Genomic DNA, 24,591 nt, shown 5'->3' with positions numbered 1-24,591 from the left:
CCTCAGTTTTATATGTACACTTCAGGGCTTATTGGAAGAAGCCACCCTTTGAATCTATTGGACGTATGCCAACAGAGTGTTCAGACTTCAGTGCTTTTTTTTCTCTGATGTTTCCATCAGTATCCAGTAGATGACACAGATGTGTAACTTATATTTATTCAAATCTTTTCTTATTGGAGGCTTTTTATGTTTGGTTCATTTCAATGATTTGATTTCAGTATTTGCCAACATTATTAATTGGAGTTGTTCCCTTTTAAAATGATTGCTTGTAATAATCCAAAGTTATATCTTTCTACATTTCTTCTTCCTTGGTCCATACAACTCTTGTGACTTCTGAAATGCCACGATTATTTACAATGGAAGCCAACAAAATCCCTTATCTTCTTATTTCAACAGCCATTCTTCATACATTTTTGTACATAAATATTTCATATTTAGGGTTTGCAACTGAAGAGGAGACACTGTCCAAGTATAAGGAGAGAGAGAGCTGATTCATAAAGCAAGCAAATAAGCAGCTTCTAATTTGAGATGAAAGACTATTACTTGGGCAAAACAGACTAACCATAGTATATTTGACTTGCAATGCAAATCAATATTTATTTCATTATTTGCATTGAAATCGTGTCATTTTGATTTCTTGGTGTAGCAGGCAGTTTGCCCTATTTAACCTTCACTCACAACAAGTCACTTGTAGTTTGGTTAATTCACAACTTCCCCACCCATGTCTTCCCTAGTGACTCACAATGGGCAATGGATTCCTTTGCGTATGAAAGTAGGATGTTACTCTGCTTGTTAACCATTTGGAGGTTTTTGTTTTATCTGGACTGGGATGGAGAGAGAGATTTTATCCCTGCACAAATTATGAGAGTTCCTTGCTTAGAAGATGCACAATAATCTTGTGAAGTCATTTTTGTTTCCCTTTGTACAGAATAGAACTCCCAACCTTGAGTGGGTCCTTATACAATGTATCTTACATGAGATGAGCCATTATCTGATTGTCTTTACTTCTTAGGTGAATAAGCAGCGGTGGGTTAAAGAGGAATCCTATAGCACCTTAAAGACGAACAGATTTATTTGGTCATAACCTTGCGTGGGCAAAAACCCACTTTGTCTGGTGATGTTATTGGAAAAAGTAGATTTTTGCCCATCAAAGCTTATGCACAAATAAATCTGTTAGTCTTAAAGATGACACAGGACTCGTTCTTTTTTGTGGATACAGACTAACATGACTACTCCTCTGATACTTATCAGAGATGGGATAGTTTTTCTAATTCGCAGAGGGGCAACAGGCATTGATATTTATTAATCATGCAAGGCATATTTTTCTATACCCATTTCAAAATAAAAGGGGGGAGGGTTATATGCTGTATGTGTATGTATTTGTTTATGTACATATAATACACATATTCAAATATATTAATGAATTACATTTTTCTATGAAGCTGTAAATTTATGGTATACAGCTGTTCACCTAAAATATGACATGTCTTTCAGGTGATTTAAACATTTGAATTCAGTTAATCATTTCTCTGCTACGTCTTTCCACATATGACTTGCCCCATGACTCAATGTTTAGCCTATATTCAGTGCATTGCCAGGTTGTTTTATTAGGTGGAGAAACTGATTATATGAACTGGGTATTTCTTTCTCTTAATCCTTGTTATTTACAAGGAAGGTACATAGAGTCCTGTTTCCCTGAATGCAGTAGGAATAAACAGCAGGGCGTTTCGTTCCTCACAATTTCTAAGTCTTCCTTTACAACTACTCCTGTGCCCCAAGTGCTCAAGGCCGCACTTAGGACTAAATATCTGACTGACAGATTTTGTACTGCTTTCACACAAACACATGAGCTATAATCAATCAATGCCCCAGCACCTGAATTTGCAATAAGTTACAAGGGAAACTCCTTAGCCTGCATAGTTTAGCTGCTGATTGTCTTTGTATGTGGCTTGTGCCTTTGGTTGTGGCCTTCATTTTTACCAGTTACCTTACTACATGAAGGAACATAGTAGTTTCTTTAATTTTGCTTAAATTAAAGGTGACTGTAACAGACCAATCTACTTTTGTGTGGTCTCTGGTTGACTATAGAGCAAAGAATACGATGGCAGCCATTAACACTGCACAACATAATACCATGTGGTGTAGCTGTTCGCTGTTCAGATTGTTAGGCTTTCATTTTGCTTTTGTCAACAGATCTATAAAGAAGATCCAATAAGGACATTTTAATTGTTATGCACAGGGAGTTGTAGTCAGCTTCTTTAATGAGATTACCTCATTAAAGAATAGCAGGTAAAAAGTTTGTCATCTAGAATGAGGCCTTTTGGAAAACTATTAATATCTCTAAATCAGGGATAGGGAAATAACAGCCCATGGACTGGATCCGGCCCACCAGAGTTAGCCCCTGGCAAGCTGCCACCTCTATGTTTGCTTGCATCTCCAGAGATATGGGAGATTGCGGCTCCTGTTGGTTGCATATTGCCGTTCCTGGCCAATGGAAGCTCTGGGAAGCGGAGTCCTAGTGCATGCTGCTTCCCGCAGCTCCCATTGGCCGGGCATAGTGATCCGCAGCCAATGTGAGCTGCAATTGCCGGTACCCAGAGGTGCGAGTAAATATAGCAGAGGCAACCTGCTAGGAGCTAACCTTGGTGAACTGCCACTTATTGCCTACCCCTGCTCTGTATGACCACAGTTGGCTTTGAACCTTATGTGAGCATTTAAAGATTAATAAGTTTAAATTCCATTGCATCTAAATATGGAAATTTTATTATATGGATGCAAATGACTAGTATGAATATAAGAAGCAACAGGGATATTTTGTGCCTTATGCGGTTATTATGGAGTTGATTTGCTGCTTTTCTTATATTTTACTTTAATGGAAGGAATAGTTATATTATGCAAGATATTTCTTCCACTTGAGGTTTCTTTTCTGAATAGTTATTGAATGGTTTAAAGTGTTTTGCTGTTCATAGCGTCATATATCATTCTGTATCTTTCATTGATATAATTGAGGTAAAATTTATTCATATTTTTAGAGAAGCAAAATTATCTGTTTATAAAACACAGGGGATAAGTCTACACTTGCGGCTTCTTGCGCTAGAAATATGCAAATGAGGCTAAGCGTGGAATATCGCTGAGCCTCATTTGCATACCTAATGAGCCACCATTTTTGCAGAAGAGGCTCTTGCACCAGAAGTAGCTGTCTACACTGCCCCTTCTTGCGCAACAAAAACCCTCTTGCTCAATGCCCTTACACCGATTATTTTTCAGGAAGAACGGCATCGCGCAAGAGGGTTTTTGTTGCGCAAGAAGGGGCAGTGTAGATAGCTACTTCTGGCACAAGAGCCTCTTCTGCAAAAATGGCGGCTCATTGGGTATTCAAGTGAGGCTTGGCAATATTCCATGCTTAGCCTCATTTGCATATTTCTGGCGCAAGAAGCTGCGAGTGTAGACATAGCCAGGGAGTTTTGACCAAGATTTTCACAGGAGTGTAATGATTTGGGGTGCAGCAATGATTTGAAACTCTTTTTGGGGGCCTGATTTTAAAAATAGGCACCAGGTACCTGGCCTCTGAAAAGCAGACTCATTAATGTGGCTCAGTTTGAACATCCAAAAACTGAGGTACTCAAAATTATTATTCACTGTTTTAAATCTTGGCCTTTCCAACAAAACTGCTTCCGTGCCTCAGGCTTTATTGGCATGTTGTACATTACATCAGAATGACTTGACACACCTTCGGCCATATCTGAAAAAAGTTCTCTCTTTCTGTCACTATTGATCAAAAGTTATGCTTCAATGGACAAGGCTTCTTCAGAAAAGAACAAACTGATTTAAATAACACATATATTTCAATGTTGTAAACCTTTATATTTTTCAGAAATGTTTTTTTAGAATATCTTTCTTCAGATGCTTCTTTGCTTAATCTCTGCAAAAAAGAAGCAAAATTGAGTTCGTTACCTTTTTTGTGTTTGTTCTTAGCACTGGAAATTTAGAGCCCCATGCTATGATGTGTACTGAGTTCTCAAAACCTCAGCACCTTACTGAATTTAACATAACTTCTTTGTCATAATAACACTGAAAGGCACTGATTAAAATTAATCTAAAACCCCCCACCAATGATGGAAATATTGAAGTGTACAAGATACTATACTAGTCTCACAATAAATGTTCCCGGACAACGTGTTCAGTATTTTCTTACAGACATGATTACAGTACGTAACTATTTTCTGGTACAGGTACTGTGTGTTGCTTAATGTGATATTTGATATTGTACAATGTAATATGCAGAGTGTGGTATTTACAGAGTACTGTGGTCCTGAAATAAAGCAAGAACCAAGCATGTCAAGAGTTTAATAATTTTATGTCAGTAAGAAAAACACACTCACAGCAAAATCCCTTTTCATGGCTTGAGATTGTTCAGTTCAGGCCAAGAAAGTATTAAGTATATTCTGGGGTTTTTTTCCCCCCATTTGTGTTGCATTTTCATTAGCTAATTATATAAAAGTAAAAATACCTTAGTACGTTATAACTAGTTTATTGAATATTCTGATGCATGCCTCCATGTTCTTAATCTTTACAAGCCCTTTTTATACTACTAGTAACCAATGATTAACGTGACTGTTTTAGAGGGATATTTTTCAATAAAAAGTAAAAAGTTTCCTGTTCAAAAGTTCAGTAGCGAGGATGTAAAGTTATTTTAAAAACAACTGTATTCATATATTCAGTGATTAAATTCTGTGCTAGGCTAACTCATGTTAACATGGAGTATAGATCAGTATATTGCTTTTAATGGAGAGGATCATTTAAGGATTATGCCAGTATAACTGAGAACTGAATTTTATTACATGAACAGAAGCCAGCTACTTGCTTGACCAGAAGCCAGTTACTTTCTTGTCTTGTTTGCATTGTTAAATGTGTAGCCTGATATATTTTCTTGCTATTTAATAAATAGCGTTGGGGCATCCTACATGAGGACATTAGGAAAATTAAGGTGAATCAGTGAAAGGAATGAAATCAAGGTGTGTAAATTCAAGCATGTTAAACCCCTGTGTGGATGCTTTTCTTCAAGTGTTTCTTAGTTGATGAAATTTAATTCTGTTTGATATGGGAATTATCCTTAGGGGAAGATTAATTTTTAGCAAGCTATGACCTACTTACACCTGTTTAGAAATAAGTGTTATTCCTCGTGGAAGACAGGAGTTATTATTTCAAAATAATGGGCATAGGTAGTGTGGATGCTATACTTGTTATTTCGAAATAACTCCCTAGTATAGACCTGGGCTGTAGTGCCACAGGATTCCTTGTTGTTTTGGCAGATACCAACTATTACAGCTACCCCTCTGAGACTTATAAACAGTCAATAAATGTGCTAACTTTGTGATCATAACATTGTTTTTAGAGAAAAGTAAGTGCTCAGTATAACTAGATATGAATTCATGTGATCTCAAGAGGCTTAGAAAATGACTCACACAATGAAGTAAATAGGATTTTGGAGGAGACAGAATTATTGCCTTTGTTTGGTCAGTACTAGATAACCTTACATGGTCTACTTCATGCATACCACTGATTTCCGTGTGGAGATGGTGAGAGGCAGCTGTCTACACAGCATAACCTCATCTCTTACTGGAAACCCAACTGTTGATGTTGGGGTTAATTGCGGAAGAACTTTGTACGTGGAAGTTTAGGGATGGTGAGGCCTGCATTCTTTCCCCCCTTTCCCCTATCTGATGTCAGAAGCAAGTCTTTGGGAACATAGCAAAGACAAGCAAGAACAAGTATAAGATAAGGGTAAAGAGCAAGAACACATAAACAATTCTGTTTACCCTAACGTACTGATCATGTAAACAAGGCCAAAGAACAAGTAGAACTAGATCAGAACCAGATCGATAACTAACAGCTAAGCCCTACAAATGCACATAATGAGTAACCCCTGGAAATTTCCAAACTGCAAAACAAGGCAAGAGCACTGTATTTAAGGCTGCACCAAAGCACAGCAATTTGGACCTTACCAATGGGCTTTGGGTACCGGTGCCTCAGAAGCTGAGACAACCTCCTAGTTCGTCCAAAGCCGACTTGGAAGAGCCGTAAGATATGCCGCTTCTTTGTTATGGTGCCCTTCTAGTTAGCTGTCAGGAAATAAACTACTTGTGTTTGACAGATACCTGTGTAGCGTCCTTTGTACTTTGAGAACCTAGTGTTGGACCTGAGATTTATTCTTGCTGGCAACAGTTGGCTCAAGGATTTGCAGGGGAAAAGGACAGCCAGGGACAGGGTGGAGGATTGTACATATTATTATTTTGTGTTGGGATAAAGCCCCCAAGCTCCTATTGTGTTTAGGTAATGTACAAATTTTGAGTGCTGATTTGGGCACAGCTGCTAAGCACTTTTAATCTAATTTGGAAAGAAGACACAAGTGAGGAAAAGTAGTGAAAGAGGATGAAGGAAAAAAAAGAAAATGACATAACTGCATACAATGCACAACTTGATGGTTCCAAATCATTCTGTTACTGTACTCAATCTTTTTAATAAAATCAGCTGCACGTAAATATTATTGGTTGGCTGCTGTATTTTAGCTGTTACAATACAGGCAGTCCCCGGGTTACGTACAAGATAGGGACTGTAGGTTTGTTCTTAAGTTGAATCTGTATGTTAGTTGGAACTGGCGTCCAGATTCAGCCGCTGCTGAAACTGACCGCCAGTTCTGACTTACATACAGATTCAATTTAAGAACCCCAAGTTAGCTGCTGCTGAAACAGATCAGCAGCTGATTCCAGGAAGCCCGGGGCAGAGCAGCTGTGCCTCGGGCTTCCTGTAGTCAGCGCTGGTCAGTTTCAGCAACAGCTGACTTGGGGACGTCTGGGGCAGAGCAGCTGGGGTGCTGCTGGGTTGCTCCAGTAGCACCGCTCCTCGGCGCTACTGGACCAACCCAGCAGCACCCCAGCTGCTCTGCCCCAGGAGTCCTGATTCAGCCGCTGCTGAAACTGACCAGCAGCAGCTGAATCAGGACGCCTGGGGCAGAGCAGCTGGGGTGCTGCCGGGTTGGTCCAGTAGTGCCCAGAGTGGCGCTGCGGGACCAACCGGCAGCGCCCCAGCTGCTCTGCCCCAGGATCCACAACAAAAGCCTGGTCTGCTGGGGGCACACTAGCTGCGCCCCCCCCGCAGACCAGGGACACAGGGAACAAAGCGGCAGCAGGGGGTGCCTCGCCTCTGAGGCTTTGCTCTGGCGCGGGACCGCTTTGCTCCCGGTGCCCCTGGTTTGCTGGAGACGGTCCCCAGCAGACCAGGGGCACCGGGAGCAAATCCGCAGCCGCGGCGGGGTACCCGCGCTTCTGAGGCTTTGCCAGAGCAAAGCCTCAGAAGCGCGGGGACCCCGCCGCGGCTGCAGGTTTGTTCGCGGTATCCCTGGTCTGCTGGAGACGGTCCCCAAAGCCTCAGAAGCGTGGGAACCCAAAGCCTCAGAAGCGCGGTCCCCAAAGCGCGGTCCCCAAAGCCTCAGAAGCGCGGGAACCCGCTGCTGCTGCGGGTTTGCTTGCGGTGCCCCTGGTCTGCTGGGGACGGTCCCCAGCAGACCAGGGGCACCGGGAGCAGCTTTTCTCGCCCCGGAGGTCGAGGTGGCTGACCCCTGCCTGTGAGCTCCGGGGTGAGAGAGCCCCATTCGTAAGTGCGGATCCGACGTAAGTCGGGGACTGCCTGTAGAAGTAGGGTTGATAATGGATTTAAAGGATGAGATGAAAGCCTTATAAGTTAATTAATGCAGGATTTATATTAATAGTCTTTCTGTTCCTCTCAGACCTATGGTAATTATGGAAGAGTTAATGCAAAAGAGTTGTATCTATACATATGTACCCTTTCTATATTTCAGTAGTGCCCTGAGACATTAGACAGCTTCTGTTTCCATTGTTTGATATAGTGACTGACTTTTATATTCAAGATATTAACAAACTAGTATACACTAAATATTTAATAGTGTTGCCATGTTTATTATTTATCCTTCAAAGAAATCTGTATAGAAGTTGTATGTGTAATGAATCTTAAGAGTTATCCCCGCTTGTGACCATTTCTTTAATAATCTCCAAAATATACAAAATATTAAAGTACAATTTATAGTCAAGCCATTTTGAGAGACAATTCCCGCTTGGTGCTGTACTTCAGAGTGGGGCTTTAGGGGGAAATAGCAAATGCATTTTAAACCCAATTGTCTAAAATGTGCACTTTGTGAAAATGGTGGTAGTTTTTCTGTTGTTGTCAGCTTCAGAAATTGCATATATGTGCTGAGTTAGCAGCTCAGAAACAATTACACTATGGACTTGTTTAATAAATTCCCTATGGAGGTAAATATACTACATGAGTTTACTGTACTAAAATATATTTTATTGAAAAACTCTTTCTGTTCTATTTGAAATCTACATGTTGTACACAGCCATGTGAATTGTTATTACTAAACTTAGCCTAAATGCCATTTTTAAAATGGCATAAACTAGTCAAGGTTACCGTTTTTTACTTTTGTTTAAGGATTTTGTGTTGATTGTAATAAAAAATACAGATATTTGGCAACAACATTTAGGATATTTGAAACAGACTAATTACAGTGATTACTGAATTTTACTTATTTACTTTACAATTTACTTTTTAAAAGAAAATTTCTGAAATATTTCATTTGAGGAAGATAGTATAACAAAGTGTAGTGATAGAGGAAATCAGTATCCATTAGACCAAAATACAGTGTCAAAAGATTTTCCAAGTAGAGCTAACCGTACTTTCTCTTTGGGCTATCATCAAAATAATATTGACACTGAGCACTTTGTAGAAGCTTCATAGCTGAATAAAGATTCAGAATTATTGTGCATCATACTGGAATGGAATTGTGTTGGTCAGTGAAAATGTACTATATCCATCAGTTATAGAGTTTTTTTCTGAATTATGCAAATGTCTTAATTTTGAGTGAGGTGGTCTTATTTACATAAGTACTGGTTTTTACTCCATAGCCATAAAATGAATACTATATATATACCTGTTTTGGCTGCTTTACAACAAGAAACTAGGCAGCTCCCAGATGTGCAGATTATCTTCAACTCCAATAGAAGCCAATGGATATTAAATGTTCTGGTCATGTTTATGAGTTGCTCAGGTCATTTCAGTCACAAGGCTTTAATCTCAGGGTTTTGAAAGTCTCCTCTATTTAGAATTTCCCACTTACAAAGATGGCTACCTCAGCTTCTCACTCCCTTCAGTTGATTGAAGCAGGAGGACATTACATTTTACATAAAATTGTTCCTACCAAACGCAGCATGGTATAAAACTGCTGAAAGTTCACTTTTGTTAAATAACAACTTTCAGTTGATTCTTCACCTTGTGTTGCTAGCCACATTCAGGATTCTATACCATTGCAAATGTTTACATGTTCTTATAGAAAAAACAGACTATTACACTAATACTGTATTCCTGCATCAAAATTAACTCACTGGTATTTCTGGGGATGCTCTTTCAGCCTAGAGATATAAGGAATAGAAGTTGAGAACCTAATCTTTTTAAAAATGAAATTAAATTTGTATGGAAGTGATCATGAAATGACAGAATGTGTACAGGTTTGGGCAAATTTTTTATTAAGAAATAGATTTCTGATAGAATGTTATGCTAGAGTATCTTGACAATTATAGTTTCCTTTTAATCACTATATTTAAAATCTGTATTTTAGAGTTTGAGAGAAAATAGCAAATTAATTTTAGTAGATTTACTCTGAGAAATTGGCATTAAGATTTCCCTTATTTCATGGGTTACGGGGAGACATCAGGCGAATATTACATTATTTTGATTTAATGCAAGATTCTGAAATCTTCTCTTAGAAAATGGCATTTATTTTAAGATTCACAATTAGAAACTATCAACACTGTGATTTCTTAAATGGGAAACGGCAGACATGTTTTTAGCCCATGAGTGTAAGGGTATCATGACATACTATCAATCCTTATGATATCCTCAGGATGTGATTATCCCATTGGGAACACTTCCCTTAGAATTAATTTACCACTATTGTATAAAATCTGTGGTGTTGGGGGAATGTGTATTTTAGTATTGGAAGACAATGCTGGCAGTTCAGTCTAGGGATGTTAAATTTCAATTAATCAGTTAATCTAGTAGTTGATGGAATTTCTGTCAACAACTCAATTAGTTGATAAGGAGCCACCTTTGGGCTTCTTGCTACATTTCAAAGGGAGAGTCACAGCAGTTGGACTGGCGTGAGCAGGACCATTTCAGGCCCCACTCATGCTGTTTCCAGGCTGTACCTCTGCTCTCCCTGGTTCCCCATGGAAATGGTGTTTGGGGTGGGGAAGTGACTAGTCGAGCCACTACTCGACTAGACAATAAGCATATACTTATCTAGTAGTCGACTAGTCACTTACATCCCTAGTTGAGCCAGTCCACTTGATTTATAGAGATTCATCTGTACATTTAGAATACTGAACATGAGCAGAAGTCAAAGTAAAAAGAGAGGTTTTATGCAATTTTTATATGAATGATATTTAGTAACTAGTGATACTACTTCAGAATCTGAATATGTACTAGTTATGTTGTAATGTTAGTCTAATATTTTTAAGCTGTTCGTTGCATTGTACGTAGGGCAGGGTGTGAACAAGGAGTGAGTATGATCAGCAGTTTCTGAAATCATTTTGCCTGAGCTGTAAGTATCTGGGAACACTGGAGAAATACACATAGCAAGAGCAACTGGATTACCTTTTTGAAGTTGCAATGTGTGCGTTTTCATGACAATCTAGCACTATTGTCCTATCCGGAGCCACCCAATAGGGAGTCTAATGCCATGCTCAGTACCACCCTTCCATGGTCCTACCACACCAGAAGCGTGGGAAATGGAAGAAAGATTGGGGTCATTACTTGCCTCTAGACTTCTGTGAGAGTTTTCACTATAGAAAATTCTGGGTTTAGAAACACTGTTGGACCTATTGTAGAACAGCTTGTGTGAAATCGTATTGAATTGGGATTTTAGAATTCATTTTGAAGAAAAGCAGTAAACTGGGAAGTCTTTGGTTACTTTAGCATATCAATAACCGATGTGCCCTGATTAGTGCTTTTATTCATAATCCTCAAATCATCCTTATTCATAATCCTCAAGTCATCCTTAGTTTAAATAACATAAATATTTTAAGTGTATAGGTAGGGTATTCAAAAGCATTCATCATTGTCCTACCTGTACTCTTAGTTAAATCAGTGGAGTTTTATCATTGACTTCAATGGGAGTAGGGTCAGACCAACCCTAAGTTCATTAGAAAATTATAACCTTTATTGTCTCAGTTGGAAAACATCAACTCGAATGCAATCAGGTCTCAGTAGCTTTTCAAGAAAAAAAAGGGTGTTATGGCAAAAGTCTGCTCACAATGATTTAAGGCATATGTGTGTCTCAGCTCCTCTGGTGAGACCTCAGGAAGATTACTTCTCTTGTTCTCTGATAACTAAACAAATCCATTAGAAATAGTATTTTTATCTATTTTTTCTTCCTGAGGTTGTCTTTATCTAACCGGGGTAGTGTTTTGGTTTTTGTTTGGGTGTGTGTGTGTGGGTGTGTGTGTGTGTGTGTGTGTGTGTGTGTGTGTGTTTCCTCCTTTTAAGGTTAGACCTATAATCACTGTTTCTCCTTTAAAATCAACCTCATCCACATCAGTAATTGGAATGGCATTACCATGACAGAGAACACATTACAGTCGGCATAGCATTGAGGCTACTGACACATTGAAGACCGCTGAGGGAAATTACAAGACAAAGTATCCACTGTGTACCAAATCATGAATGCGCATGAGCATGACTATCAAAAGTCCTATCAGAGGTACAGGAGAACTAGAGGGCAAATCAAACAAATGGCATAGAAACAGAATCTATGCTAGTTCCAGTTTCTTCTACTTTCCTGTACTTTAGCTTCTGCCTAAATAGTTGTAGTTCCAAGGGGGAGCTCTTTCAGTAACCCCCGTGAGCATGGATGAGATCTAGTATACAAAAGGAAGCCAGTCAGGTATGAGAATTTGATCTCTGAATGGGATCATGTCTCAAGTGGACTGACAACCTCGGAGAGTTCCATCCTGCCTCTCACTAGGGAGGTGAGACTCAAGCATCATTTTCTAGTAAAATGATATCATCAGAGAATCAGAATTGCAAGTATGCAATTATCCCTTCTTGCCTATTTTAGTACAAAAGCTGAGAATTAAGAACAGGCATATATTTAGTGGCTCACTGTCACTATTAATAATGCTACCGTTTGAGATTCTATGGCTGTTGTACTTGCTTAGTAATCACGTACTATGAAATCGGGCATTTAAGATTTAGGTTTCAGTAAATAAAAACAGTAAACATAGTTTATATTGTAAGCTTATTATTTCTTTTACATTTGTCACAATCAGACAAGTGGAAAAAATAAATAGGCGTACAAAGATAATAAAATATAATATATATTTTACCTAAATGTGCTATAATAACATGGAAGTACTGCCACTGCATTTATCTGTTAACACTTAAGCATATTTTAGTAGCATCCGAAAAAAGCATTAATATTTTTAAGCAGTAGAATAATTCACCATGTACATGTGTACAGTTTTAGCAGAAATTTGCTTGGTTCTAAAATATTTTTTGATTAGAAATATTAATGCAAAATATGCCTATTAAAGAGGATTTTCACGTCAGATTGATTGACACATAGTGTACTTGGTTTCAGTAGATTTCAAGTTATTACCTGGGGAATAATTGAATTATTATGATTGAGTAAAGTGAATATTCATTCTTGATTATCTTGTAAAATCAGCATTTGGTGTAACCAGAACCAGCCCTAGCATTCTGTGTTGGGACCAGAAAATTTTACACCACAATCTGCTTCCTCTTTGATCATAGCATTATATCTAGAGAGGCCTTTGTTTTAGGAGGGTTTTACAGAGTCTTTTAAACTTTTCCCCAAATCTACCAGCCTCCTGTATTGCAAAAGAAATGCAGTCCAGCAGTTTATGTTGAGGACCATGCATAGTTATTACTATTTGTGTGTGAATATCTGATATTTGCTAACCTACTTAGTCAATTTGTGGATCATCTGCATGATTTCGATCTCTAACTTTCAGTACTGTGGTACAGAAAACTATCAGGAAAAGGAGAAACAACTAGAGGGGGATGTAGCACCTATTGTAGCTAGTACATCCCTTGAGTAATTGGAGGCTGTTCCTATTGTTTATCTGTATTCTGCTGGAGTTGTAGCTAGTACATCCCTTGAATAATTAGAGGATGTTCATATTGTTTGTCTGAATTCTGCTGGAGTTAAGTCCCTTTTTCCTGTTCCACTTTTTTAATTGCCTCCGTGTTAGTAGGGTTTTAACCTAGAGCCTTCACCACCAGAGCACAGACCTCTACTACTAAGTCTAAAGGAGTAATTGCATTAGCTTGTACTAGCAATATGTTATTACCCCATTGCTGACAAGCCATCAGATAGTGGCTAATTTTGAAAATGTGACTATGAATGCACAGTTGTGTTAACTTTTTCTGTGTGCTTTATTTTAATCTATTTTTTCCAGGAAGTACATTTAGGAAATAGCTACACTAGAGCGCTTACAGCAAAGCAGCTGCACCAGTTCAGCAGTTCCACTGTCAGGGTTTTAATATCGCCGCTCTAAGATGACTTAATCAATCCACCCCACTAACATAGCACTTTGCCCAGCAATGCTAGATACGTGCTAGTGTAGATAGAGCACCAGTGTAAAGAACATAGTATCTGATTTTTTTACTGAATTTGAAGCTTCTTAACTAAAAGAAGTTGCACTACCAGTGAAGACTTTTCTTATTGTTGTTTTTCTTATGCAATGAGCACTTTTAATGCTGGAGAAATTCCATGTACTTGTGTCATAAATTAAATTTTAGATGGTTTTCAGATTTTATGTATGTTCATAAATTGACAGTTTTTGAACATTAACCAGAATGCAGCCTATTAGTTGCCCTGCAGTTTATGTGCTTTCTTATAATGGAGCATCACTGTTACAAACTATTAACTGATAAGGCACAATAAGCACAGTACGCTGCTAGGAATATATTGTGTACATATTCATTTGTTTCTTCCTATTATTATAGCAGTGATTTACATAGTGAAAATTAACATTTGAAAAGAGGCCTTTCTTGCTATAAGTACTTAAACAGTTGTTCTGTTGACAAAGAATGGGGTATTGGAGAGAATATGGGGAAAAGATTATCTTAGAAGCAGGCTCACTGATGGGAGGAGGCAGAGGGGAGCAAAAGGGACAACTGCCCTAAAGCCCGGTGATTCAAAGGGTCCCAGGACTCCTGGTGGTTGGAGTCCTGGGCCCTTTAAATTATTGCTGAAGCCCCATGCACTGCTCTTCAAAGCATTGAGCAGTGTACTCTGGACAACCCCGGGTTGAAAGTGCAGGCAGCACTGGGGGCTAGCTGCCCCAGCCATGCCCATTCCTAATATGCTACTGCGACTTGAGACCATTGTTCCTTGTTCTGTCATCTGCATTACTGAGAATAGCTTGGCTCCATCTGCTTTGGACCCCCTCCCCTTTTCAGGCTGCTATCAAATCCCCCCTCACTCTTCTCTTCTGCATTCTAAATAAGCTCAGGTCCCTCAGCTTATCCCCTTAAGTCATGAACCCTAATCTATTACAGAGGAATACATCTTCAGTGAGCTTTTATTGTGCAGAGTCAAGATCATAGCAAAAATTAACATTTGGTGGGAATTGCAAGCATCACTTGGGGCTGTGCTGGTTATGTCTTATTTTGAAAAAAAGAAAATATTCTCTTATCACCACATACTTTGTAAACATTTCTGCTGTTAGTTGTGACAACAAATTTTATACTGTAAGTGACATTTTGTGATAGTTGAAATAATCAGATTTTGTTTACTGAAGAATTGCTGCTCATTGTTCCCTTTTGCATTTTATTCTACAGTAATTCCTCATTTAACACTATAGATATGTTTCAGAAAATGATCGTGTTAAGTGAAAACGTGTTATGTGGGGTCAATTTTCCCATTGAAAATAATGGAAAAGGTGGGGGTTGCATTGCAAGCGGTGGTGTGTGTTGGGACCGAGCCATAAGGTTGGGGGAAAAAGGGGACTGGGTTATAGCAGGGAGGGGAGGTGTTTGGCTCTGGGGAAGGAAAGGGGAGGAGAGGAGAGAGGGATTGGGTTGGGAGTATGTATGCCCCTGTGATGGGTCTGCCGGGACCCGCACTGCGTCTGGTGAGGGGGGGGGGGTCGCTGGGGAATGGCGCGGTGAGCGGCGAACCCTCCGTTGCTTTGCAGGGAGGCAGGGGAAGCCCCATGCAGCCGCCAGCGACGGGCCAGCTGGGGAAACCCAGACGCCAGCCTGCAAGCGGGGGCGGAGGACAGGGGGCAAGGCGTCCGGCGAGGGGGAGTCAGCGGGGAACAGCGCAGGGAGCAGCGAATCCTCCACTGTTTTGCAGGGAGGCGGGGGAAGCCCTGTGCAGCCGCCGGCAACCGGCCGGCTGGGGAAATCGTGTTGTTCTGGGGACGGTTGTGTAATTCAAAAAACGTTCCCTAAAAAAAAACCCATACTATCGCGAAAATGTGTTAAGTGGGCATGTGTTAAATGAGGAATTACTGTATTTATATACTGCCTGCCAAGAGATACAGTAAGGGGGAAATGATGGGTTAGAAACTGCTCAAAGTGGTAAGAACTGCTCCCCTCTTGTTTTCTGTTCCCGAGAACAGCAGTCCTCATTGTGCGAGATCTCTCTTAATGCTTCAGTCTTCTTTAACCATTGTATCTTCTATTATTCATCTAGCACTTTATCACATAGGTTAACAGATGGTCTAATATTTGTTAATTATGGTATCATCTTAATTTAAGTAATAGTTGAACAAATTATTGACAAACATATGAATGCCCTGTGATACTCTTGAGCTATGTAAGTTATAGTGAGATAAGCTGGGACTTCAACATAGCATCATATACTGGAATAAAATATTAGTGATGGTGTAAAAAGCAAGTGCTTCTAACCAGATACGTACCTTTATTTAATATATATTGTAACTGAAATCTTTACATTTCCATGCAAATGTATATTGCCTATGATTTAGCAGCATAATTAGAAAGGGTCACAGATATTTTTATCTCCATTCTTCTGTTAATTTGCCTGAAAGAGAGCACTTTTCAATGGTCAAGTTGCTATTTGCAGTAGTAACTAAAATAAAAACATTAGATGAACAGTCAAATCTCATTAATTTATTCACATTTATGAAATCTGGCATAGCATCTTATTTTGCTTTTAAAGAGAAAGGGGCTCCCCATAATGAAATTTTCAAAGGTTGGAAGGGAGAATTTCTGCTGTTTAACCTTTTCCTGGTCTTCTTTTTTTCCCCCCCAAGGTAAATACCTTTATTATTGTGATGTTGCCCTTTAGCTGACATCTCTCATAGATCTGGTCAAAAACCCTTTCTTGGAAATTGACTAGACTGCAGTGGAATGATCTGGCCAGTCCCACTGGCGTCTGAAGAGAGTCCCTATTAGGGTCCCTAGGCACATTAGTCAGGCTGCAGACTCGTTGGAATCTTTCCTGAGAGTTCAGACCACATAGCTCCGACTGAACACTTAGAATTAGTGCTCACTCCTCAGACTTTTGTAGCTTCAACACAACCTTTCCCAGAATCCCACTCAAGATGTGAGATTTGGGATTGTCTCTTCAATGGCCACATGGTAGGTATAATGCATATAACGGACATAAACTTTGCACGGGGTCCTATAGGTCTTTCTTTAATAGCACAAATATAGTTTTTTACCAAAAAAATCTCTATGTGCAATTTCATGCATCAATTTTTCCTCACCATTCCAGAACATCTGTCAGGCCATACAGAGATCTTATAGCGCAGAGCACATCTTGGATTTTTAAACATGGAACTGTTTCTTCTCAGCTTACCTACTATAACTTTGGCTGTCCATTTCATTCCATTTTCCTGCCTATATAGTCTGTCTGTATCTCTCTGTGTTACCTTGACCTACCCAGCCTCTGTGGTTTTATTAAGGCTAGTGTCAATACTTTGGTGTCATTTATTTATTCTTCATTTGGGATTTTCCACTCTCCAGACACTCGTCCCCTGTTGATGAGATTGGTGATAATCCGCTTCAGACCACTTGCTTAGCATTCCCACTGCCCCAGGGTGATTAACTCTGAAGAAACAGCCACAGAGTTTTAACAGTCCACAATTGGCCATGGTGGGATAGAGGTATAAAACAATCTTGGCTTATTCTGATGAATACAGAAATAGGTGCATTCATGACAAAACAGTTTTCATAGTAACAACTTTATAGTCTCACATAGAATTTATAAGTTGTACAGACAGATCCCCAAAATCATCGCAGCATCCAAGTCAAATTTGGTCAGAGGCTGTGTGGGGTTTAATTCCCTGATCCTGCGAAATGTATGTGCATACATTTAATGTGTGTACATGCACTTACGATTACAGCTAAATATATGTATGTTTTGCAAGATGAGACCTTAAATTGTAAATTGATTTTTGAAGGCATCATAATTTTAAGTGTATTTATCACTATTAACTGTGAGTTGTGTTTTTTGAACCAAACATTGAGATGTACTCTTCCCTCTCCCTAACCATGTTCTTCTCTTTCAATTCCTGCTTGTGTCATTTTGATTAAAGCTTGTCTACTATGGTCACATCTTCACGAATCTCAGCCATTTTGGGCTGTTCTCTTACCCACTTTTCAGATGGGGCTCAGCTATTTCAGTCAGATTCACTCCACTCCACCCTACCACAAGCTGTATTCAGCTCTATTTGCTTCCTCTTGCTTTCTTTCAGATGGCCTGCTAACTTGAGATCAACAAGGTAAACATTAGCAAAGGCTCAGGCCCAGACAAAGAGTTTGCAGGGCCCAAGGTGGCATGCTGTGGTTGACTGTGCCACAGCCAGGTAGCTCCCAACCACAGTAGCAAGTGAGTGCCCAGGCAGGTGGGTGCCAGGCCACACAGGGCCCTGACAGCACAAAGCCCAAAACAACCACATTGCTTGCCTTGTCCTAAGGCCAGATTGCAAAGGCTTCTTTGATGTGAACATTTGCAATTTCTGTTGTATAAATTGTGTATTACGTAAATTTCATTTTATGTGTAATAGTTTGAGATCCATTTGTCTAATATATTAATGCTTTTCTTTAGTGAGTTGGTTTAAGGGGGACATAGGTTGTTTGGATGTGTGTTATGGAGCACTATCACAGAAATGAGTTTTCTATGTTGTTCATTATCTACAGAATAAGAGCACTAAAACCCACTCCCTCTGCCAAGTAGAAAAATAGCACTTTTATAATAGGATTGTAAAGTGGCAAATAAACTTTTATTACATGTAGGTCACTGTTTAGTATTATATCCATGCTCATGGAGAAAGACCATGCATAAAATCTTTTATTTTGGCTGTAATTAAAACATCTGTGACAGCAGGATCTGATCTCTAGATAGGGAATTGCTGAGGTGTGTTTAAGGAGTTTTAAGTGTATTATGAATATCAATAGATTGTTGTTTTACATCAGTGCATTACCTATATGACTTTGACTTTGCATGACACTCTAAACCAGGTTACCAAGAGGCAATTGTATTATCTGCAGATATTATCTTGAATCACAATCAGAAAGTGTAGGATTCAGTCTGCTGAGGGCTGTGCTGTTTGACATCCTACTAGGACATTACATTGGGTTTTCGCATACCTCTTAATGAAATTCTCACATCTTCTGCACTGTGTTATTTAACATGCAGGGGCATTTAAAGGTAGAAATTGTATTTTTGCCTCTAGAATGTTTCTATTTTGGACCATAGAAATGGTATTGTATTAAATTAGCCCCTGTTCATGCGTACCTTAAAAGCTTTAAATGTAGTATGTTTTTGTCAACTGTAATTGATTTACAGCTTTAATTGATACATTGTGTATTTCTTTCATTAGAATCAGGGAAAAATTCTGATACCATTCAACTCAATGGGAGTTTTGTCATTGTCTTCAATAGTTCAGGATTTTATCTTGTATACATACGGTATATTTTGTTAATATTTAGTAACATATTTTCCATACTTTATACAAAATCACATTAAAATGGTAGACTGTACAGACTCCTCTAAAACCTTTATTATTCATGTCAGTAATCTTTAGATAAAATCTCCCTAAAGGCATATTCAGACTATTGAGTTCCCAATGCTGCAGTGTATAAATTAAATGATCGTATTAGTGATATGTGCTTTAAAGGGGTCCATGATGGAAATACTAATGTCTTAACCACACCTTCTCTGTAATGCATTTAGGATAGACTATTAATATCCATAAAAGTAAATTTAGTCATTAATTATAATATAGTCAGTTAAATCTTTTTCTCCTTTAATTTTGTAGCTTGCACATGCAGTGGACATGCAAATATTTGTCACATGCAAACAGGAAAATGTTTTTGCACAACTAAAGGAATCAAAGGAGACCAATGTCAACTGTGAGTACAGCTGATTGTACCCTGAAATTATATTAATTTATGCCTAAAGGATAATTAATTTTGTGCTTTTTTCCATTTCCTTGTTTTCCTTTGAAGTGACCTCTAAATGATTTTTCTGCTTAATCTGGTCATCCTGTATATCTACATTCCTTACAAAAATAATCAGTTATTTTCTCTTGTTAAGGAATAACTACATAAATATTAATAACATTATGTGGACACTATGATTTTTATAGTATCCTATAAAAGGAAGTGGCTGCAGAATTATCAGTAGCCTTGTTCTGTTTTGTGTACAGTTGGATTCCAAGTCTAAAATATCTGTGGTAGTAGGAGTTATATTGAGTACATTTGTCACATAACTTTAGATCAGAAACTATAGTAATTAGATTTTTAGTGTTTCAGAAACATTTTGAGGTAGACATTTCAGCCACGTAATTAAATATTGAACAAAAGGAGTGCATAGGTCTTTAGCTTAGGAAAGTGTGAGCAGCATTCTAGTTTATACATTGAAAATCAGTTGGATAGCTCATTGCTGACTAGGTCTTAAACATTTAAAGAAGTGCAGCACTGACTGGTCCATCATGCTTGCTGTAATAAAATACAAATTATGCTAAGTAGTTTTTTCTACAGTATAACTCAGATTCTCTTTTACTCAAGAAGGTCATACCTGGTTTCTTTATTTCAGTTAATCTGTTTTGTAGTTTAAAAATGCTACGAATTACAGTGCTTTTTGAGAGGATATTAATAATGAATGATGCTATCTTTCTAAACAGGTCAGTTTTATTCAGGATTCATTCTCCCAGTTTTAATTTTCAGGAAATTAGCATTTTACCCACTTGTAATTTGCAGTTGTTTTCCCTGCAGAAAACAGAATTGCTGAAGGGTAAATAGAAACTGTTTTTGAATTACAGGCAGTCCCCGGGTTACGTACAAGATAGGGACTGTAGGTTTGTTCTTAAGTTGAATCTGTATGTAAGTTGGAACTGGCGTCCAGATTCAGCCGCTGCTGAAACTGACCGCCAGTTCTGACTTACATACAGATTCAACTTAAGAACCCCAAGCTTCCCCAAGTCACCTGCTGCTGAAACTGATGAGCGCTGATTCCAGGAAGCCTGGGGCAGAGCAACTCTGCCTCGGGCTTCCTGTAGTCAGCGCTGGTCAGTTTCAGCAGCAGCTGACTTGGGGACGCCTGGGGCAGAGCAGCTGGGGTGCTGCTGGGTTGCTCCAGTAGCACCGCTCCTCGGCGCTACTGGACCAACCCAGCAGCACCCCAGCTGCTCTGCCCCAGGCATCCTGATTCGGCCACTGCTGAAACTGACCAGCAGCGGCTGAATCAGGACCTGGGGCAGAGCAGCTGGGGTGCTGCCGGGTTGGTCCAGTAGTGCCCAGAGCGGGTGCTGCAGGACCAATCCGCAGCGCCCCAGCTGCTCTGCTCCAGGGTCCAAAACAAAAGCCTGGTCTGCTGGGGGGGGGGGAGCACACTATCCGCGCCCCCCCCAGCAGACCAGGGACACGGGGAGCAGAGCAGCAGCGGCAGCGGGGTGCGGCGCCTCTGAGGCTTTGCTCTGGCAAAGTCTCAGAGGCGCGGGACCCTCCCTCCACGCAGCTGCGGCTTCAGTCCCGGTGCCTGTGGTCTGCTGGGGACCGTCCCCAGCAGACCACAGGCACCGGGCCTCAAGCGGCAGCAGCGGCGGTTCCCGCGCTTCTGAGGCTTTGCTCTGGCAAAGCCTCAGAAGCGCGGGAACCCGCCCGGTGCCCCTGGTCTGCTGGAGACGGTCTCCAGCAGACCAGGGGCACCGGAGCAGCTTACGAACGGGGCTTTCTCGCCCCGGAGCTCGCAGGTAGCAATCCGCTGCCTCAACCTCCGGGGCGAGAAAGCCCCGTTCGTAAGTGCGGATCGATCCGCGTAAGTCGGGGACTGCCTGTACAGTATTCTTCCACTGTTTTGGTCAAAACTCAAGAAAGTGTACTTTTATCACATTATCTTTATTGTTTTATTATGATACCTGTTTTAGGAACGAACAGCTATGAGGGTGATGTTATTTTAAAAAGCTATTATGTAGTCCTTGGATTAATGAATTTAACTGAAATTTAAAATTCTGGTTAGTATATTTGGCATAAATCCCTCATTTTATTTTTTCTAAACTATCTAATCTATATATTCTAGCTATTTATAGGATGCCAGTTGAGATAATATATCGACACTGCTGTTCATAACCATCTTGTCTGCAGAAGTTAGTTGTTCTTATATCTTTCCAATAGTACCTGTTGAAGGTTACGGGAAAGCATGTTTTCCTGCAAGATTACATTGTGAATAGCTGGGAACATGCTAGATAAAAAAGAGTCGTTAACTTCGTCACTGGAGTTGCTATATGAGTAGCAATCAGATTTTAACCATGAAGACTCCATGATCTACATTTGCTCAGGAGAGGTGAACATAAATCTTCCTCTATCTGAGCTGGAAGAAATTCTGATCAGTTTATTTAATAGGAAGGTAGTTTTTATATGGCTTCCGGTGATACCAAATCTGTACTCCAGGAAATGACCAAGCGTGCTCAGATACCATGATGTTGAGTGAATTATTAATATAAATGTGTCCATATATAAACAAGGAGCCTTATGCTAAAAATAGAGTGTACAGGCAGTCCCCGACTTACGTGGATCTGACTTACGTCGGATCCCTAGATACGAACGGGGTGAGGCAACTCCCGCACATGCGCAGCAGCATTCCCGGGGCTCGCTCACCTGGGTCCTAGGATCCTCCTCCTCCTCGGGCCGGCTCCGACTGGGGTCCCGCAGAGCTGCCGGGCAGAGGAAAAGTGCCTCCCCACACCCGCTACCCCTCCCACCCCCCTGCCAGCAACAGGCTGTCTCCTCCCCTGAGCAACAGGCTGCGGAACAGCAGACAAAAGCAGCCTCTCTGCCCCTCCTCCCCTCTATACATGCCGGGCTCCCGGAGCGCAGCAGCGTCCCCGGGGCTCGCTCACCTGGGTCCTAGAATCTACCTCCTCCTCCTCTTCGGCCGGCTCCTCCGGCCTGCCGGCTCCAACTGGCCTCTGCCTGCAGCAGACAAAAGCAGCCTCTCCACCCCTCCTCCCCCTATACATGCTGGGCTCCCTGGGCAAACAAAGACTTCACCAAAACAAACAAAGTGCTGGCCTCATTGTGTTAGCAAAAAAAGGACCCTCCTCCTAGAACCGTGGGTGGTGTGTGGAAATAAAGCTATTAGCTCAAAGCATGGTGCAGAGCTGTCTGGTATTTGATGAGTTACTCCTTTAGTCCTGAGTTTGTCACAGGGACAGAAATAGATGTGAAATCTTTTGAACACGGGAACAGACAGCAAAACAAACATTAGAGGGGAGTTAACCTTTCCCTATGCTATCCAAAACTAAAAAAAATGTTTGGCTAGAGTTTCCCCTACTATATGTACCAGTTCCGACTTACATACAAATTCAACTTAAGAAGAAACCTACAGTCCCTATCTTGTACGTAACCCGGGGACTGCCTGTACTTAAGAAAAGACAGTTATTTATTTTTTCTTTTAGTCAGACACCTCAAACATATTTTATTATGAAATATAATTAATTGTTAGTATTGGTATAGAGCCCATGGGCACAGTCAAGATTGGAGCCTGATTGTGCTTGAAGCTGTAATATAGGGAGCTGGTGAGTGTTTTTGTCTTAAGGCACTTATAGCCTAGGTTAAGAAAGACTTGATGGGAGAAGAAACAATAGAGTTGAGTAAGGTTAGGCAAGGGTCACAGTACTAGGAGCATGAGATCACACAGAAAAGTGGGTTTCAAACTGCTACCTGATGTATCATATATTTATCACCAATGATATTTGAGTTCTCACTGACTACTGAACTAGTTATCAAAAAAGTATGCTAATAGAATTTATACCTTCCTGATGCAAAGACAAGGTTCTTAACATGCTCTTTGAAGTAATTTTCTATACCACTTCTTCATTCTAAGCTATCATTTGTCTTCAGTGACCTATGTGCATTTCCATTGGTGGGATCATATTCTCTGTTGATGAACTTGTGGAACTTTCTTCAAAGCTGTTTCCAGTTTGGGATACACTCCCCCAGCCACCTCAATTCTCCTATCATCATCAAAGAAAGTAGGGCCATGTCCATTGATTTCCTATCTCTAGGTTTTTGGTAGTTGTGTATAGTTTTTTTTAAAATCTAGTATTCAGATATATTCATATATAGATATTAAAAATGAGTAGTCCTGTGGCACTTCAGAGACTAACACAAATATATAGTATAATGAGCTTTCATGAATAAGACCCACTTCTTCAGAAGAGTTGGAGTGGAAATAACAGACTCCACAATATATGTAACAGCAAAAGAAGTACCTGTCAATTGTAGGGCCCGTGTTAATGAGGCTAATTAAATAGGCTGGATGTGTCCCATTCATAGTTTTTTATGTGAAAATGCAGATATTAGCCCTTCCCATCAGCCAGCGACTAAGCCCTTTTGAAACTGGAACAGGATATTTGTAGTTTATGGAGGAAAGATGCAGAGAAGAGCCTATTGTGAAAAATATGCCTTATGCTTTTCTACAGTTTTGCTAGGATACCAGTTCCCTAATGGCTAAAAATCTATTCCCCATTACCCCCCTGCCTCCTCTGTCCCCTGTGGAGACAGTGCTAGTAAAGGTAGCAAGAGAGGAGTTGACTAGTTGAGGGACCAGTTGACTATCCAATAAGCTTTTGATTATCAGATCATGGACTAGTTGCTTACATCCCTAGTTTAGAGCCCATATTAATTTGTAATTTATATATAGGAAAAGGGCCTCACAACATAAGTTCATCTGCTTAGAGACTAAATCACTGCTCTGCTTTAGCTTTTAAAGAGCAGTAGTGTGATTCAACAGGCTGACACCAAAATGGTTTAAAGTAGGATTTGTCCATAAGTTGGCCTTAATGGAAGTTGCACAGCTAAGTCCGTATGCATCACTTTGATAGCTTACTCTGAGTGTTGCATGAATGAACATGTGGTGCTATGGGGCTTGTGTACTAGCCCTTATTTGCCCAATAGTCTCATATATATTATATGAAAGGAACTCTAGTTATAGTTGTAATTTTATTTGTCTAA

The 24,591-nt window shown here is 40.1% G+C and overlaps 1 protein-coding gene across 4 annotated transcripts in view; it reads left to right on the top strand.

Annotated features, from left to right (window-relative positions):
- ATRNL1 (attractin like 1) overlaps positions 1 to 24,591 on the top strand; it is a 999,362-nt gene that overhangs the window by 344,900 nt on the left and 629,871 nt on the right. For all 4 annotated transcript variants that reach the window (XR_012905692.2, XM_075935409.2, XM_075935410.2 and 1 more), the window contains exon 20: positions 19,395 to 19,488. Coding sequence is in view for 3 of the 4 variants with exons in the window: in XM_075935409.2 (XP_075791524.2) it covers positions 19,395 to 19,488 (94 nt within the window). In the remaining variant the exon portion in view is untranslated. The remainder of the gene's footprint in view (positions 1 to 19,394; positions 19,489 to 24,591) is intronic.

Source organism: Pelodiscus sinensis, chromosome 8, assembly GCF_052426305.1.
Source record: "Pelodiscus sinensis isolate ZL-2025 chromosome 8, ASM5242630v1, whole genome shotgun sequence".
Classification (NCBI taxonomy): Eukaryota; Metazoa; Chordata; order Testudines; family Trionychidae; genus Pelodiscus; species Pelodiscus sinensis.
The sequence above is the reverse complement of the archived record's forward strand: the minus strand, read 5'-3'. Positions and strand labels throughout refer to the sequence as shown.